The sequence below is a fragment of the Anastrepha ludens genome, chromosome 5 (genome assembly GCF_028408465.1).
Source record: "Anastrepha ludens isolate Willacy chromosome 5, idAnaLude1.1, whole genome shotgun sequence".
In the NCBI taxonomy this organism is placed as follows: domain Eukaryota; kingdom Metazoa; phylum Arthropoda; class Insecta; order Diptera; family Tephritidae; genus Anastrepha; species Anastrepha ludens.
In genome coordinates, this window is record NC_071501.1 from 53,233,102 (window position 1) to 53,251,162 (window position 18,061).

Below are 18,061 nucleotides of genomic sequence, written 5' to 3' on the forward strand. Positions count from 1 at the left end.
ACAAACAAAATATAACTGCATTTACTCGAAATGTATTTCGTTTAATTTTTGACGCACAATTTTATATAGGAGGAAATGACTGAATTGTTTCAATATATTGGGTTGGGGAATAAGTTCATTGGGTGCCTTACGAACTCAACGAAAAAATCAAAGAAAGCGGTTGATTCCATTGCGCGAACAGACCTAATGATTCCGATATATCACTTTTTTAGATATATTATAGCAGGAATCGATGATTTCATTGTATCGACGTGTTTTTTACATCCGTACAAACAAAATATAATTGCATTTACCTTAAATGTGTTTTGTTTAGTTTTTGAAGCACAACTTAACCTAAACCCCAAAAAAAAAAAAAAAGAAGCACAATTTTAAATAGTCGGAAGTGAAAAATAAACTGTATTTAATAATAATTTAGTTTGTTTGAATATATATTAAGCATGTATACATGTCTTCTGTTGGAACTCTGAATAAAAGTGTAGGGTATGGAGGAAGATTGCCCGCAGTATAAATATCGACCTTCGGCCACTGTAATACTTGCGATTGATAAAAACGATTTGCTTTCCAAACACAATTATGAGGTAAAAAGGGAGATGTTATTTATGTACATTTACGTTTGTATATAGTGAAATTATTCAAACATGGTAGAAAATGTTTAATTAATGTACCACCTTTTTAAAAAAAGATATCTTAACTACAAATGAAAACTCCCATCTGTAGAGCAGCACTCACTGCCTCACTTTATCGGCCATCTATTTACACACACCTTATGAAACATTCAGAAGATGTCCAAGACCGCCTTAAAAAGTTAGCGTTGCGGCTTACTGGTGCTGAAGTTGAATCTATTCTGAACCACAGGCGATCCTTGACCCTTTTTCTTACGGGCTTGTTTCTGGTTATTGCTATAGCAGAAAAAAACATCAATTCATAAGATGTCCAAGACCATTCCTGTGACAGCCGGTTCTACGTTACCGAAATTACTCGGGTTTTTCGTGAACAAGGGCTACCGCCCTAGTAAACTAGCCCTGTATAGTGTAACGTACCTCCTTGAAGTACAAATTCTAATTTTTTTTTTTTAGTTTTTGCTTTTTGATTTGTTTAACATGTCATTGGAAAGTGAATGTATGTATATATGTATTTGAATTTAGTATTTTTTATTTTTATTGATGTGCAGTGTATGAGTTTCTAATTTTTTCGGTTCTTATTCGAACTGGGTGGAATACAACATATGCCGCTCATTCATCTCTTAAGGGGGAAGTCTACTGTGAATTTTTCAAAAAATCGATTTTTTTTTTATTAGCTTAAAAAATACTTTGAACCCTCTTAAATAAGGTACAATATGTGTTACAGCTGGCTAAATTTTTCTTCGTTGAAATTTCGACCTTTTCCCGAAGCGCTCCAAAGCGCGTACCTGCTATACTGAAACTTTAAACGCATTTTTCTCGAAACTAAGTTTTTGTATACGGTGTACACGATATCTCGAGTTCTGATAAATGAATCAGCTTAAAAATTTAATTATATATCCTCTGTAATAGTGTCTCTCGTCTGACATAGGATTTTTTTGATATCGTTATTTGTTAAATTGTTATAAACAATAGTAACATCAATTTTAGGCAAAAAAAAAGAAAAAAATTTCAAGAATTTTTTTTTCAACGCCAAAATTTTTTATCGACATAATCCTACGTCAGACGAGAGTCAATACTATGTATATGATAACAATATTTTGTTTTTTTGTTTTAGATCACCGAAACGTAAGATTTCATGTACACCGTTTAGGCACCTAAGAAAAGCGGACCTGCGCTTGCAGAAGTGCCACAGCGGCCATTTTGAATATTTTGACTTAAAATTTTTTTTTCAAAAACTTAAATATATAATAAAGATAAGAGTTTAAATAGATTTTATGTACGAGCAATATTTTGTTAGAAATAAAATCCGGAAAATAAGCCTGTTTTTTCCCTTGTCACAGTAGACTTCCCCCTTAATAGAAACAGTATCGAGAAGCATTTTTTAATGGTGATTACTTTGGTCTTTGTTAAATGGTCAACATTTCGTAAATGAGGGATGAAACGTTTGTTCCGTAATATGATATCGGTGGTCTAAAATCTCATACGAACCGCGATAAGTTTTAACGTTGTAATTGTTTCAATAGGAAGACAGACTCCCAAACGAAATAGTGTGGGCAACTGTTATTTGTGCCGGGAAGCACTTCGTTCTTCGGAAGATTCTGCTGTCCATTGCATAAACGCTGTTCGAAACTCGAGTTCTACCATCGTTTTGGGAACTATAAGCATTAATGTCAACAGACATAATTCACATCGCAGGCTGCCGGAAGCACAGTAGAGTACTCCCATATAGTTGTACTCGTGAGACAGCGAGCTGGAATTGTTTAGACAAAATATATTCACATGCTGGGCAATACCGGGCACTATTTTCAAAAGCTTATTTTCATCACTAATTTTGTGCTTACACTTTTGTTAGTGAAATATTGAACTAATTAACAAGATTTAGCAAAATATCTTGCTAAAAATCTATCTAATGTATTATTGTTAATGGTTGTACGGGTTATAATACGTTCACATATAAATAGATGATCTACTTTTTCGTGCTTAACTCCCAATCCGTAATTAAAAAGCGAGATTTCCCAAACAAATCTGAGATTATAAAATAATGATTATTATCTTAAAAGTATGGTTATTATCTTTTTGACATACAACCCTGTTTTTTCTGTGTTATAGATCATAATTTTTGAGCGTGTAAAGAAAAACGTCAAAGTAAAAACTAAATAAAATGGATGCCAGCAAAGAAAACAGGTTTGTAGACATAATTCTAATAAAATGCTTGTTAGGTATTATTAACAATGCATTCATATAACAGAAATAAATCATACCTATGTTCATAAACGTGTGTTCTCTTATTACTTATTATAAAATGTAATATCGAATTTCGAATGCGTATTGCTGCCATAATTTTTTTAAATTTCAGTAAACGTCGCTTACGGATTTCCTCCAACTGTTTATTATTAGCAGCCAATTGCGCAATTAAATTAGCTATTCCTTCTTCTTGTTTTTTCTTCATATCGTTAATAATAATTAAACAAACCAAAAACACCGAAATACTCCACCAAAATAATTTCTATGAAGAAGAACCTTTCACAACAGTATTGACAGCTGATTGTCAGTTTTGCAGGTAATCTGCCATATGTGAACAGGTAGATTAATTTTGTAGATTTATTGGTAATTAATGCATATGTGAACGTACTTTTAGGCAACTTTGTTCAATAGCAAAATGTTAGTATAAACTTCTAAAACTAGTGTTCTTGTTTTACAGAGATGCGAGAAAGACTGTTGGGCCTACAGGCGGTATCCTATCTGCGGGAAAGTACTAAAGTAAAGCACACAATAAATCTTTCAATTTAGAAAAATTAAAAAATATGTACATGTAATAAATGAATAATTTATATTTAAAACTTGCAGATAAATTGAATTAAAACGTTTAATTTAAAACAAGTCAAACAAAGAGTGTCCATGTATTTGTTGTTAGTACTTTAATTAAGTTCAATTAATTTAATAATAAAAAATAGAATTGAAATGAGGAATATGAAATAAATTAAATTTCAAACGAACATAAAAACGAAGTGATTGGTTTTCTTATATGTCGGTTCTCGTTGATTTGCGAATTCGAAATTTGTGTGGTTTTACCAAATTTTTCTTAACCTTACTTTCAAGTGACTGAAAGCGTTCTCTCCTACTCTCCTAGACTTGGAAAGTTGGTAATTAAAAACATTTTCGCTGCGTCTAGCCATTGGGTTGTAATGGTGAGGCTTCATTAGAGACTGTGTAACGCGAAATGCTGAGCCTCTCAGCACAACGACTGGAAAACGCTGAGAAAAGGGCTTTGAGAAATTTGGTTTAAAAACGACTGCTCGAAAAATTGAGAATAATTGCAGCGGCCGGGTGCCCCATCAACATAAGTCAAAAGTATTTCATCGTCCGATCGTCCTGCTTTCAGCTTAGGAATCAAGGGCATGTAAAGCGTGACCTTTGTCTAAAGGGATGAATTTTTCCTATATAGTGTAGGAGTTTTTGCAATGGACGTGACTTCGTTACAGAAAAAGGCAAAGGAATCCCGGCTCATACTTAAGCACTTCTTAAAAAACTGGTCGATGCTGGTAGGGATGTCTAGCTAACAGAACTTTCCGTGCCTCCCCTACAATACACAGACACGCGTTGATTATTATACGCACTAATAGAAAAAGCTGGTATACTCTCCGTAGACGCTTTCACCTGTTCCTGCTTATTATAAAATGTAATATCGAATTTCGCATGCGCATTGCTGCCATATCAGCCAATTGCACAATTAAATTAGTTATTATTTCTCCTTATCTTTAATCCCTATAATTAATAATAATTAAACAAACCAAAAACTCCAAAATATTCCACCAAATCAATTTCTATGAAGAAAAACCTTATAAAACAGCTTATTGTCAATTTTGCATGTAATCTGCCATATGTGAACGGGTAGATTAATTTTGTGGCTTTATTGCTATTTACTGCATATGTGAACATACCTTTAACCTAAGGCCTTTCTGCACTGCGAACGTATTAACGACAATACGTGTAACTATGGCGTGTATCAAATAAACTAAAACTGTTACACCAGTCCAGAAGCAGTGCTTGGAAAGGGTTATTTATATACGCAGCCTCGGTTTAGCTGAAACGTCATTCTGTCCCCATCACACGTGGCTGCACAACCAGTAATAATTAAAAATTTGTTACTCTTCTCCAGCAGCGAGTTTTCAGAACAAGAACATTTGATTCAGCTACAGAAATCACTACGAGGCCCGACGAGTCCACTCTACAGTCCACTTAGCCATTTAGACGTTCGACGAATAAGTGAATACGGCGTGATTAGAAAAGAACCAGGGGGGAACAAACTACCACCTAACTCAATCCTTTTCAGGACACAGAGTATTTCGGAAATACCTACATAGATTTGACCATGACTCCGTAGTGCGCAATCTACACGGAGAGGGATGAAGATGTAAAATACGTCTTGCTCCAATTCCCATGCTATGCTCCCAAAGCCTTTAAAATCTTAGACGGGGATAATATTGTGGATTTTATGGGGCGAGGAAATTCGCGCGCATGTAAAACATATTCAAGACGATCTATGACACGCGGCGTCTCGTAGGCGTCAACAATAACTAGAATCCTTTAAGCTAACCAACCTCAAGAGGTATTACCTTTTCGGCAGTTGTGCGCGGAGACTGGTAGATTATGAATAGGCTGCAAATCGTCCATGCTGATATGCCGATATGACAGTACTCATAAGAGTTTCCTCTTCACAGGCGTCATCCCGAAAAAAAAACATGTATATAAGCAGAGGTGCATGCGCACAAATTACAGTGATTTAATAAAGTGAGCAAGTTTTGTTGCCATTAGCCTGTAACTTTTATTTAGCAATCCAGTGATCGAACTCAGACGAAATATTGAGAGGCTTTGTATTGCACAACATCGTAACAATATATGTAATTATATATGGATGTATTCTTCTCAACATTTGCTCTTTGGAATATAACAATTGAAAATGAAGGATCTGTAAATAATACACCCATTGAACAGATCATAATTTGAACCAGATTTCTAGCAGGATCAAATAGCCACTTTCTAACGCTGGGCGAAAAGAAAAGGTCTTATACCACAGTGCTGTCAACTCTCGTTTCTAATATTAAGTAAATTTCATTAGACCACATTCATACGAGTACAAGAAAACTTTTGTTGCTTCAACTTCTGTTTCGTGCAATTGTTTTAGTTTTTATCTTGCATTCAACAACGACATTGGGAGCAACCCTTTCAACACCGTAGCTTGTTTCACAGTACTCTGAATGCAGTTGTGGCTATACCTTTCATTTTGTCTGCGCCGCATTCTGCAAATAACTGGATGTTATGTGTCCGATTTCGCCTTTGCTGAAACTAGTTTAATCGGGCGGAAAGCATTTTTGTTGTAAGAAGAGGTTTTTAGCGGATCTGTCATTCATTGACTTTGCTTCTCTCAAGATACGAGGCTCTGATTTCCATGTTGTGGCTATGCTTTAATCCTTCAGCAATGTTGGAACAATTCTAAATCGATCTCTATCATCACAATCAGTTTATCGTGGACGCCCACTTTCTAAAGGGCCTAATAAACTTTCCCTTTCCGAATATTTTACCCAGAATTTGCACTATTCGCGAAATTTCGACATTTGATAGGTTTTGCTGCTTATAGGTAATTATATAAATTTTTTGCTTCTCGGATAAAAACATTGTTTTTTAAACTTCGTTCTTTTCACACCAATTGCCGCACACTTAGTATACTCACTGGCTCCAAATTTCACCAATTAAGGTCAAATTAAAACAACACTATTAAGAAAATGAAAAGGTACCCATTACAAATTTAAAATAGCAGGAAAAGCACTCTAAGAGGAAAAAAATAGCCGTTGGCGTTTTTTACCGAAAGTTGTGCATATGTACATACATATATACTCGTCTATGTAAAACTGTAAACTATCTAATTCAAAAACTTTTTTTAAGATTCTACTTTTTGAACGCACTACGCATACGGCTTTTACGCCTGGGCACTGCGTTTTTCCTGGAGGCACTTTCGAAGAAGCATCAGATGAAAGCCAAGAATGGTTGGATTATTTTAAAAATTATGGCATAAACCCAAATCTACTGGATAGTTTAATTGTTCAATATTCCTGCATTAAAAGATCAAATCCTCTTCTAACGAGCGGAAAAAATTTGTCACGCGATATTTCATTGCGAATAACCGCCTTGCGCGAGACATTTGAAGAAGTTGGAATTTTATTATTTCGAGATCATGAAACTCTCAAGAAGCTTACTTCGACGCCTGCTTTTGGGGAAGATTACAATAGTCTGAACTTTGATCGTGCTAAGTGGCAGAATGCAGTCCATAATGATGCAAAACAGTTCCTGTACTTATGTCAGTCTCTTCAAATAGTTCCGGACTTATGGTGCCTGTACGAATGGTCATTATGGCGCTCACCACTGGAAGCAACAAAAAGGTTGGTTTGGATTGTACTTCATATGTATAATATGTAAATATTTTCAAATTTTAAGTGATGTGTAATTTTTGTTTGTTGATTAAAAGTGATAGTGAAGCAATCCTATGAAAGCTAAAGAGATTTTTGGTCAAGAAATTTTATATTTGATTGAATTGCCGATTGTGCCACATATGTATAACTTTCGCACTCTCTTCGCTTGAACGCAACGCGAGAAACCCGAGTGTTGGCTACAATAAACGCTTTGCCAGCGAAAGCTTCAAGGTGAAAAATGGGTAAATCATGCACAAGAAAGTTAGTAAAATTTATTTCTTGCAATAATAACAGCATTTTGTATGCATCTGATGATTGCCAGCGCACGCGAAAAGATGAAAATTATCCAACTTTACCCAACTTCAAGTTGGTGTTAGCTCAACTTTTCAAGTTGAATTACCCAACTTGGTTTGAAATGAGTAATTAATAATCCAAATACCACATTTGTGGAAATGTTTCTTGTTAATAACTTTTAAACGGTTGAACATAGTGGTGCTTCGTTTCTGAAACAGTAATATTGGTACCGAATCTCATCGATTGGTACCTATCTTAAATATTTTTAAATTTTGGAATCCAGCCTGTAAACTAAATATTTCCTAATCTTATTTGATTACAAAGTGTTAGGCCATGAGAAATTTTTTAACGGTGTAACCGTCGAAATTTTTCTTATTTCAAGGCTCAGCACGATTGAATGAAGTCACTCCCTCAAAACGTCTGTAGAGGCATTGTTTCTAAGGTAAATAGAAGAAGCACGTAAGCCTGGATACGAATGCAGTTGTATGCCGTATTTTAATGGCAAATAGTTTTTGTAAGCAGCTTTTTGTTGATATGAATGCATCGGAGAATGTCCTACAAATGGCTGACAGCATTTAGAAACAAAAATTTCTATAATTTGATGTTTCAAGTTGCAGTAGTTTCCAACCCATACCAACCGAACGATAGTCACGCACAAATCCACGCGGCTCCAGTGGAACTTTACCTAATTATAACTAACTCAGCTTTTACATTCCAACAACAAGCATTGGGCCATAGCATATCCACTACTAATCAATAATAATCGAAATCAAGACGATCGCAGAAAAATAAATCTAATTATTCAAAAATTATATGTGTATGTATGTTCTTCCATTTATGCTTACTTTTATACTTGCAGATATGATACCGTATTTTACTTCGCAAGTCTTGCACAGAGACCAAAATTATTACCGGAACGCACTGAAGTCAAAGTGGCTATGGTCAGTATCTATCAAAATTTGTAATTATTTTGCTATTATTTCTTGTTCAATGATATTAAATACATAATTAGTGTCGAGGAATATGTAAAGACAAGAAAATGCTGTTGCCGGACTGCTCCGCTAATTCAAAAGAATTACAATCAATTTAGATTGGAATAAAGCTTGTCGTATCATAGGCTCGCGAGTTTCGTCAGTCGACCATTCCACTCCAAAGGAAACAGAATTGAGGTGGACTGGTAAACGTAACATAAAACAGAACCAAATATATGTCATGGCACCAATTTATTCATAAGCAATATGCATTAAAACGAACTAGTTTTAAAGGGCGAGAACTAGTTCCCACAACTGAATGCCCCACGGTCTCCGTCTCGCAAATAACCAAAATGCCGACCCATAATATCTCGTCAGACTTGGTAAATGGTTATGTGGAACCAGTGGTTGGCTACAAGCTTCAGACAACTACAGGGGAGAGAGCGGCGATTTCAGGAAAGGTAGTTTGTTCCTGTAAGAACAAAGACGGCGAACTGGTGACTGAAATCCAGAGCAATCTTAAATTATGGAGGGAACACTTCTCGAACCTGTTAAACAGTGGTAGCTGCGCATGTCACAGAGAATGTGAAGATCCCGATACCCCAATCGTCGACGACGGAATTGACGTTCCGCTACCCGACCATGACGAGGTGAGAATAACGATAATGCGGCTAAAGAACAACAAAGCCGCGGGCGCCGACGGACTGCCGGCTGAGCTATTCAAACATGGCGGCGAGGAGCTGGTAAGGCGCATGCATCAGCTCCTATGCAAAATATGGTCGAATGAAAGCATGCCTGCCGATTGGAATTTAAGTGTGCTCTGCCCAATCCATAAGAAGGGCGATCCTGCAATCTGTGCCAATTACCGCGGGATAAGTCTTCTAAATATCGCCTATAAGGTTCTAGCGAGCGTATTGTGTGAAAGGCTGAAACCCACCGTCAACCAACTGATTGGACCTTATCAGTGTGGCTTTAGACCTGGATATATATATACACAATACGCCAAATCCTGGAAAAGACCCATGAAAGGAGAACCGACACAGACCATCTTTTCGTCGATTTCAAAACTGCATTCGACAGTACGGAAAGGAGTTACTTGTATGCCGCGATGTCTGAATTTGGTATCCCCGCAAAACTAATACGGCTATGTAAGATGACGTTGCTAAATACCAGCAGCGCCGACAGAATTGGAAAGGGCCTCTCCGAGCCGTTTGATACCAAACGAGGTTTCAGACAGGGTGACTCGCTGTCTTGTGACTTCTTTAACCTGATGTTGGAGAGCATCGTACGAGCCGCAGAACTTAATCGCTCAGGCACAATATTTTATAAGAGCTTACAATTGCTGGCGTATGCCATGGCGCTTGGACGATGACAACATCCGATAAAGCAACGCTTGGAGTGTTCGAGAGAAAGATTCTGCGTAAGATTTTTGGACCCTTGCACATTGGCAACGGCGAATATCGCAGGTGATGTAACGATGACCTGTATGAGCTTTACGACGACATAGACATAGCGCAGCGAATAAAGATCCAGTGGCTACGTAGGCTGGGTCATGTCGTCCGAATGGATACAAACGCTCTGGCTTTGAAAGTATACGATGCGGTACCAGCTGGTGGTAGCAGAGGAAGAGGGCGGCCTCCTCTGCGTTGGAAAGATCAGGTGGAGAAGGACTTGGCTTCACTTGGTGTGTCCGATTGGCGCCGGTTAGCACGAGAAAGAAACGACTGGCGCGCTTTGTTAAACTCGGACAAAATCGCGTAAGCGGTTATCGCGCCAATTAGGAAGAAGTTTACGGGGTTGTTTTTGGAGCTTTGTCAGTTGTCACATATTTATACTGGCTCAAATCATGAATAAATAAATAATTGGTGTGGATTTTACTTCGCTGTACGGATTTACTTCGGATTTGTGAAACAGGGCTCCGACGCGGCAAAGTATGGAGATACCTCTAAATCACCGCCAACAGATCCCGCCAAAATCTACAGTAGTCTATGGGCTAATATGGAAGGAAACTTAGTTCCATGAAGTAAGAGGGCGAAAGCTGAGAGATAACAGGAGTAATATCGTTTCATGCTTAAGGCTGATTGTGGAAAGTTTGGAAGAAATGCGATCGTAAAACATCGAGTCACATGAGATGCAAAGGCGAAGGAGCAAATCAGATAATCCAACATATGCAGAGAAGTGGAGTAATTGTGTCTTCGAGTGGTCACCAGTTATGTTGGTTATAGAGAAAGATTTTAGCAACCACGAAAAAGGGCAGCTACCCTTTATCATGAAGTGAATTTCCACACTTGATTTAAAGAGGTTACTCCAAGGTGAAAATTGAGGATTGCAATCGTGACAGCCTTCAGCATAGGAGATGGAACATCAAATTACATACCAAGTTGCCTTTCGCCTAATCCTTTGGAGGTCACTGCACGACAAATTTATCCTCATTAATTAATTTGGCATGTTGCATCACAAAATGGTGCAATTCATCTACATATGTCACCCAGGCCCGACGAGAGGGGGGGAGGGGGGGATCGGGTACTTTTTCCCCCGGGCCCGGAGTTCTCAGAGGGACCCGGACTCGAGATTATACGTATTTATATGAATTAGACATTATTGGAAAGGGCCCGCATTTGCAATTTTCCCCCGAGGGCCGGGATTTTCCCCCGGGCCCGGATATGCTCTCTACGGCCCTGATGTCACCCTACAGTGTTTCCCAATGAGTATCTTGGTCCATTGCAGAAATGACACCTCTGTCGAACGATAAATCATTCAGAAGTCTTAAATTACTTGTAAAGAGATTTTGTTTGTCCCAATTTCGTTGGCACTTTTCAACTACCTTTCGCAAGTGCTCCTCCAGAGTGCGATTTAATCTTTCGACCATTCCATCCGATTTCGAGTGCAAGGGTGTTGTACGTGTTTTTTAAATCCCCATCTAGCAACGCTTCTCTTTAAATACTGCCGATTCGAAGTTTCTTCCTTGGTCTGGATGCAACTCAATAAATCCTTGAGTCACTCAGTTCTGCACAAAAACCTCAGTAGAGTTTACACTTTTGGCCATTTAGGTTTGAATCTCTGTGAAAAAAGAAAATGAAGAACAAGTTTTTCTAATAGCGGTCACCTCTCGGCAGGCATTGGCATACCGCCGAGTGTATTTCTGTCATGAAAAAGCTCCTCATAAAAAATATCTGCGTCGGCTTAAAACTGCAGATTCTCCCATTTATGGAAAAAGCACGCCACAAATAGGAGGAGCTCGGCCGAACCTCCAAAAAGGATGTAAGCGCCAATTATATATGTAATATATATGTAAAGGTGAAATCACGAACTATAAAAATACTTTTAAAAGAAATTTTGTTTTCCGATAATCCCGTGACAAGAAAGTGTGCGAGTATAATTTTTGTGTTTGGCAGTTTCGTTGTTGTTGTAGTAGCATAAACATGCCCTATATTTACATACAGGGAGTGCTGCTGGAGTGACAGTAGTAACGTAGAACCGACTGTCGTGGAACCGTGTTTGGCAGTTTCAATTACGTTCGCTTACTCTTCCCCTTCACAAACAAGTGATTTCGATTCCTTTTTTTTTGTATATTCTCGTCGTTGACGTCACAGCGAATTAGGAAGGTGCAGTCTTGTCTTCTATCATTATTGGTTGTGTATGGGAACTACTAGGTAAACGTCAAACTGTTGGATACACGAATAAACCTAAGACGTATCTACCTATACAAGGTGATAGCAGTAGAATGGGTGATTTTTTTCTTACGCTACGGTGTTTCTTACGATGTTTTCAATGTCAAAGTGAACAAAGTCTCAAAACCTCATATGGCAATTACATTTATGGTTGAATTATATTCGTTTTTTATTTTATTTGTAGTGGCAAACGGCATCAGAATTCTTGGAACTCTATAAACAGCACAAAATATGGTTACCCCCTCCTCAAGTATATGAACTTTTGCGACTTTCAAATATTAAAAGTTTACAAAACTTGACAAATTTCGCTTGCGTAAGAAGTAAACAAGGTACAAATCTACTTACACCGGTTTATTACAAGTGCTTGGACGCTGTGATTTTAGCTTTGCCTGGTAAGACATTTTAAATTTAAATTCTTTACTTAGTACAATCTGCTTGTTTTTTTTTACTTTAAGGTGACGAAATGTACCCCACCAATCCCAATAAACCAATGAAAGTAATTGATTGTAGCAGTAAACAGCTATTAAATATGACAAAACAGCTCCATCGATTAGTTCTTTTCGACGTATATAACGGAATAGTTCAAAAAAATATTTTCGCAACAGACGGTCATTTAAGTTTTTTTACAAAAAATAAACTTTAGTATATAGATATAGATATTTTATAAAAAATTAACTTATTGGTGTGGGTATCAAGTTTATCGCGTTGTGGTGAATATATTGGGAGGTTGAATTAGTTTTAAAGGTGACACACAGATGGCGCTATTTATCACTATCCCGTTGGCAATACTGAATATATATTCATGACAAAGCCTCATCCCCAGGCTTTGTTTATCAGTATCTGTCATTTCGCTGAAGTATAAACAAAGCAGTGTTTTCGTGCTCCGAGTATGTCAACTTTCGTGCCGTCGAAACGCAATTTGTGGGAAGCTTTGCTTTTCTGCTTCAATTTAAAAAAAAATACAGCCCAAGCCCGTGAATTGCTGCAGGAGGCCTACCCAGACCATACTCCGTCGATTTCAACATGTGAGTACTGGTTTCGACGATTCAAAAGTGGTGATTTTCACACCGAAGACAAGGAGCGTCTTGGCCAGCCCAAAAAGTTCGAGGACGCGGAATTGGGGGAATTGGTAAACGAGGACTCGTGCCAAACCCAAGAAGAGCTTGCTGAATCATTGGGCGTTGATAAATCAACCGTTTGCAAGCGTCTAAAAGCGATGGGAATGATCCAAAAGCAAGGACATTGGGTCCCGCAATAGCAAACTGAGTATTACTATAAAATTAATACTAACATGTTTATAAATAAAAATATTAATGAAAAAAGTTTTTTTTTTTTTTTTAAAGCTTACATGATAATAAAATTAAAAGTAAACTAAGCAAACGCAGCGCTAGCAGCAGAGGCTTTCGGCTGTCTGGTGATGTACTATATGTTGAATCAGATACGATGGAGTAGAAAAAAGTTTGTTATACGTTTTTGGAACAAAATAAATAAAAGATTCGAAAAAAATGAATTATGCATTTTTGGAACAAAACTGATTTTTAATTAGAAAAAGAAAATAATAGAATAACTTTACAAATATATATAACCTCAAAAACAAAAATATAATGTTAAAAAAGCGTCACTCCTTTATTTTCACTGAATCCGTTAAGAACTGTTATTTCTCAAATGAGTACAATTTTCACCTACCATATATATGGACAACAGAAAAAACACTTCCATGAAAACAGCAAGACAAGCTGCTGTTATTGAAGCTTGAAAATCATTTCAAATTTATCGGTCTTGCACTATTAAGCATATTGTCGCGAGAAAGTACGTGAAGCTACTGGCAACAATAGCAAGCGAATGAGATATAAAAAAAAGAAACATGAATTTGCCTTGATGCCAGATGGCGAGACAGAACTCGCCAGAAGATACGAGCTGCAAAATATAAAAGTTACGATAATAATTAAGCACATGTACTTAGTCTTGGCATAAATTCTGTGACAAATTTTACAATGCATGAGGCGAGACAAAATTCGCAGAAAAAAGTTCCGTTATTTTTTATTTTGCTCGTATGCATTGTCTACTCAGAAATTATACTAAATTTCGTGGCAAATTTCGCTAGTTAACAATGGAGTAGGAAGCAAAGGACAATCGCTTTGCAGTGTTTGCATTACATAAATATGGTAAATGTGCAAGCGAGATTTACGAATTGCTGAAAAAATTTAATATTTCGAGAATGTTTCTTCCCAAACGTCTGGAGAGAAAAACAGAAAGAAAAATAAGTGGTCGCCCTCGCGTGGTTCGAACCAGTGCAGCCTTAAAAGCCGGTCGAGAAAGAAATCCCCTCAGAAAGCAGAAAATTACGTCCAGGGAAATGAATTTATCTACCAAATTCATGTCAAGACTAATTCGAGATGATCTCTACATAAAGCCCTCCGGCGCTCAGCTGGTCATCTTTTGAAAACGCGCTTGAAGAAAATTATACCTGACAGATGCAAGCTGCTTCTTCGATGGCACGCGGTAGCAAGCAGCTTCCCAAATATTTCCCCTCAGGGCTGGTATCGAATCCAGCCCTGGACCAGAAGTATTCTACGTGCCATAAACGCCTCCACCCGAACTCCACCTCGGTTAGGTGCAACAAGTGGAACCACCTAAAGGCCTGTTCTGATCTTAAGTCTCATAGGGAGTGTTCCACACGGTATGTGACCACGTGTTGCTCCCGCCAGCAGGCGTCTCTTGCCTCAACGGCTACAACCCCCCTCAAAGACCGCCACCACAACCAATTTCTCCATGGAAAGGAGCCTATCGGAGCATCACAACTCCCCCAATACACCCGATCCTCTTCCCTCCATCTCCAACCCCAGTGCGGAGACAAACCAGCAGCTCTTGGCCCCCTGCACAGTCTGCTCCGTGTGTCAAACCAGAATACCTCGGAACCTGGCATCAGTCAAATGCAATTCTTGCAATGGCTGGAGTCAAATTGGGAGATGTTCCGGCCTGCGCACCAGCAGCGAGTGGACAACTGACTACGTTGCCCCCTGCTGCAGAGCTCCGCAAGCGTCCCCCGTGGCGCGGCCGCCCACCACCATCAGGCCGCAAGAACTACAGCGGAATGCACAGCAGGTCCAACGTAGGCATCCACACAAGTCCCTCACCCCCCGTGCTACAACAGCCTTATCTAGAAGCTTTAAGCTTCTACAATACAAATGCCACGGACTCACGAATAAGGTCGGCGAGATAGTTGACTTTAAGAGCCGACACAGTACCCTAATAGCTGCTGTCCAAAAAACCAAGCTGCATTCATCAGACAACGTCACTCCACCCGGATTCTTCGTAATCGGGACGATTGCCAAGTCACAGTGTACTTTATTTTTAAGAACCGGTTGACGTTGTCACTTGAATTAGGCAAAACCATCAAAAGGAAGAGACACGCTGTTGTTGTAAATCGATAACCTTTCTAGTTGGGATGACCAAGCTGCATTCATCAGACAACGTCACTCCACCCGGATTCTTCGTAATCGGGACAATTGCCAAGTCACAGTGTACTTTATTTTTAAGAACCGGTTGACGTTGTCACTTGAATTAGGCAAAACCATCAAAAGGAAGAGACACGCTGTTGTTGTAAATCGATAACCTTTCTAGTTGGGATAATGGAACATCAAACAAAACAAAATACAAACATTTCGGTTTTACATAATTATTTATATCCAAATCTATAGTGCATGTTCGTAGATATATAAAATATTTGTAAATTCTGTAGCATTGCTACATTAAATTAACTTCGCAGTCACGTTGCATATTTTCACAGCGGTGACAAAGACTTTTTCCTTGTTTACTCTTGCAATTCAAATATTCCTTGTGATCGGGAAATGACTCAATTGGTGATACGACTTCTTTAGATACATAACGAGAGTACTCAACTGCCAATAGAGTTTTAGATTCTGCTAAAAATAGAGAATTACAGATTGTGCAAAGACCATATCTAGTACTCTGATTTTCCGAATTTTGAATGATGCACTCTTTTCCCTCTGGATTTGGGTAATTATTTGGTGCTATTTTACTTCCTGTACGAAATATTGTTGAAACAGTTGATTTATAGTTTTTTTGTAGATCTTGTATAAATAATTCCGTTATGTCTTGCAAACTGTTTCCGCAACCGGATAATAGATCAGGCGATGTTTTTAATGTTTTCAAATTTCTTGCGCGTACATAAAGTATGACCTCTGATTGACTTAGATCCTTAAGCGGACGCATTAATTTTATGCCATTACCCAAACGGTCATCGAGGAACGCAACGTCCAAAGCAGCGTTATTCCCGTGACCAAGTACAATGCTTGAAAGCAGGTCAGCTGCAACATTTATGTTAATTGAAGGTATAAAAACATATCTACAATTTAGATACTGTGACACTGAAGCTATTAATTTATTTCGATGCATCCTTAGGAATTCTTTACGACTTGTAGTTGTCTGGATTCTGTAAAAATTGCTTGCAAATATTTTCTCCTTATCCGTTTCCCGTGCCAAGTACGAATCTATGTTATCAATATCGAATGGTTCCTGATCCTTACCACATCTTAAATTAATAACATAACTTTTGACTCCCTCTTGTTTGAAAAGAAATTCTTGCACAGTTTTTATATAGCTGCTATAATCAATCGCATTTAAGTTTTTGTTCGTCAGTTCGTAATCATCAATAAATAGTATTTTAAATTCACAGCACAGTCTCTTAAAATTCGTTTCTATTTGTGCCTTCTGCAACATATCCAAGAGGACTATGGCCTCTGCACTGCCATCGAACACTAGAAGTATGACCGCATTTCGAGGTAGCAATTTAGAAGATCCCACTGTAGCTCGAAACTTGTGATTCACGTATTGGATGAAACAGATTTTGCATTCCGCTTCTCTGAAATGTAATTTATAAATTTCACCATCTTGCCCACATTTATGGCAAATGCCTTTCGGTTCCGATAAAACTTTTTCCGTTTGTGGTGTCATATAATCAGCATCCCCATCATCACCAAAATTTTCATCATTTAAGCTGCACATTTCCAAACTGCTTCCGTCTATGATACTATTGGAACAATTATCACATTATTATCGATAGAAGGTCTTGCACTCCAATATCATAATCAAATTTTAAGCTATGTTCCCACGTCAAGTAATTCACTCTCTAACCTTACGTTTACACAAGGAAATGATAATAACGATACTAATAGCCACTTTTGAATGTAGAAGGCTTGGATTTCAATGATACTTTTATGTGAAATAATTAAAAAAAAAAGCTGAAAGCCTCTGCTGCTAGCGCTGCGTTTGCTTAATTCTACTAATAATTTGATTATCATGTAGGACAAGAATACATAAAAAAATGAAAAAAGAAAGATGTATAAATTAAATTGAAAGTAAATAGAAAAAACTCAAATATATAAAAATGAATGGAAGGTAAATAGAATAAATTCAATTATACTAAAATGAAATGAAAAGTAAATAGAAAAATTTAAATATATTATTAATGATCACATTAAGAAATACCTTTTTGCCTACAGCAAAACCATTCTTTGTTCCTTACTACAAACGAATTCTACTCAACTGCTAAATTTAAGCAATTCAGTCTCTTGCTGTTAACTTTTGGTGAAAAATGTGAGCTAAATGAATGCCCTTCAAAATCCCTTTGAGACTTCTCTATCAAAAAGTAACGACAAACCAGAACCGCTAGAAACAGTAACAGCTTGGACTTCCCACAATGACCTCACCAGAATTCGTTTCTTTTACAGTATACAACGCAAACGCAAAACTGTGTCGTATACGAGTATATAAGTACGTAAAGCACTTGCTTCTATCAAAATCGTGAAGTTCGTATTAGAGTATGACTTTATTTTTCTATTTAATTAAGGCAAATGAGTTACAATGAAAAAAGGATGCAAGCTCATGCAACGTATGCAACCTGGTTAGCGATAAATGTTGATAGTGTACTCTCGAATTCCGGATCCAAGCCTGACGCGATGTGGAGTGGGATGTTGAATCTTGATATCCAACTTCTAATTAGCTACAGTCGG

The 18,061-nt window shown here is 37.7% G+C and overlaps 2 protein-coding genes across 2 annotated transcripts; one reads left to right on the forward strand and one right to left on the reverse strand.

Annotated features, from left to right (window-relative positions):
- Positions 1-267: 267 nt before the first annotated feature.
- On the forward strand, positions 268-12,681 carry LOC128863883 (acyl-coenzyme A diphosphatase NUDT19-like). Its single transcript, XM_054103286.1, has 5 exons — positions 268-578; positions 6,567-7,060; positions 8,244-8,325; positions 12,211-12,418; positions 12,482-12,681. Exons 1-5 carry the CDS (start codon positions 483-485, stop codon positions 12,667-12,669), a joined length of 1,068 nt encoding a protein of 355 aa, XP_053959261.1. The 5' UTR covers positions 268-482; the 3' UTR covers positions 12,670-12,681.
- A 3,000-nt stretch (positions 12,682-15,681) lies between these two features.
- LOC128862834 (cytoplasmic tRNA 2-thiolation protein 2) lies at positions 15,682-17,127 on the reverse strand. Its single transcript, XM_054101601.1, has one exon. The coding sequence runs from the start codon at positions 17,052-17,054 to the stop codon at positions 15,774-15,776; it is 1,281 nt and encodes a 426-aa protein (XP_053957576.1). The 5' UTR covers positions 17,055-17,127; the 3' UTR covers positions 15,682-15,773.
- Between the last annotated feature and the right edge of the window lie 934 nt (positions 17,128-18,061).

Bases quoted from the DNA above. Each gene is read 5' to 3' on its own strand.
- LOC128862834 (XM_054101601.1), bottom strand. From the start codon at position 17,054: ATGTGCAGCTTAAATGATGAAAATTTTGGTGATGATGGGGATGCTGAT.
- LOC128863883 (XM_054103286.1), top strand. From the start codon at position 483: ATGGAGGAAGATTGCCCGCAGTATAAATATCGACCTTCGGCCACTGTA. The intron at 8,326-12,210 runs GTCAGTATCTAT...TTTTATTTGTAG, and splicing joins CTGAAGTCAAAGTGGCTATG to TGGCAAACGGCATCAGAATT. The intron at 12,419-12,481 runs GTAAGACATTTT...TTTTACTTTAAG, and splicing joins TGTGATTTTAGCTTTGCCTG to GTGACGAAATGTACCCCACC.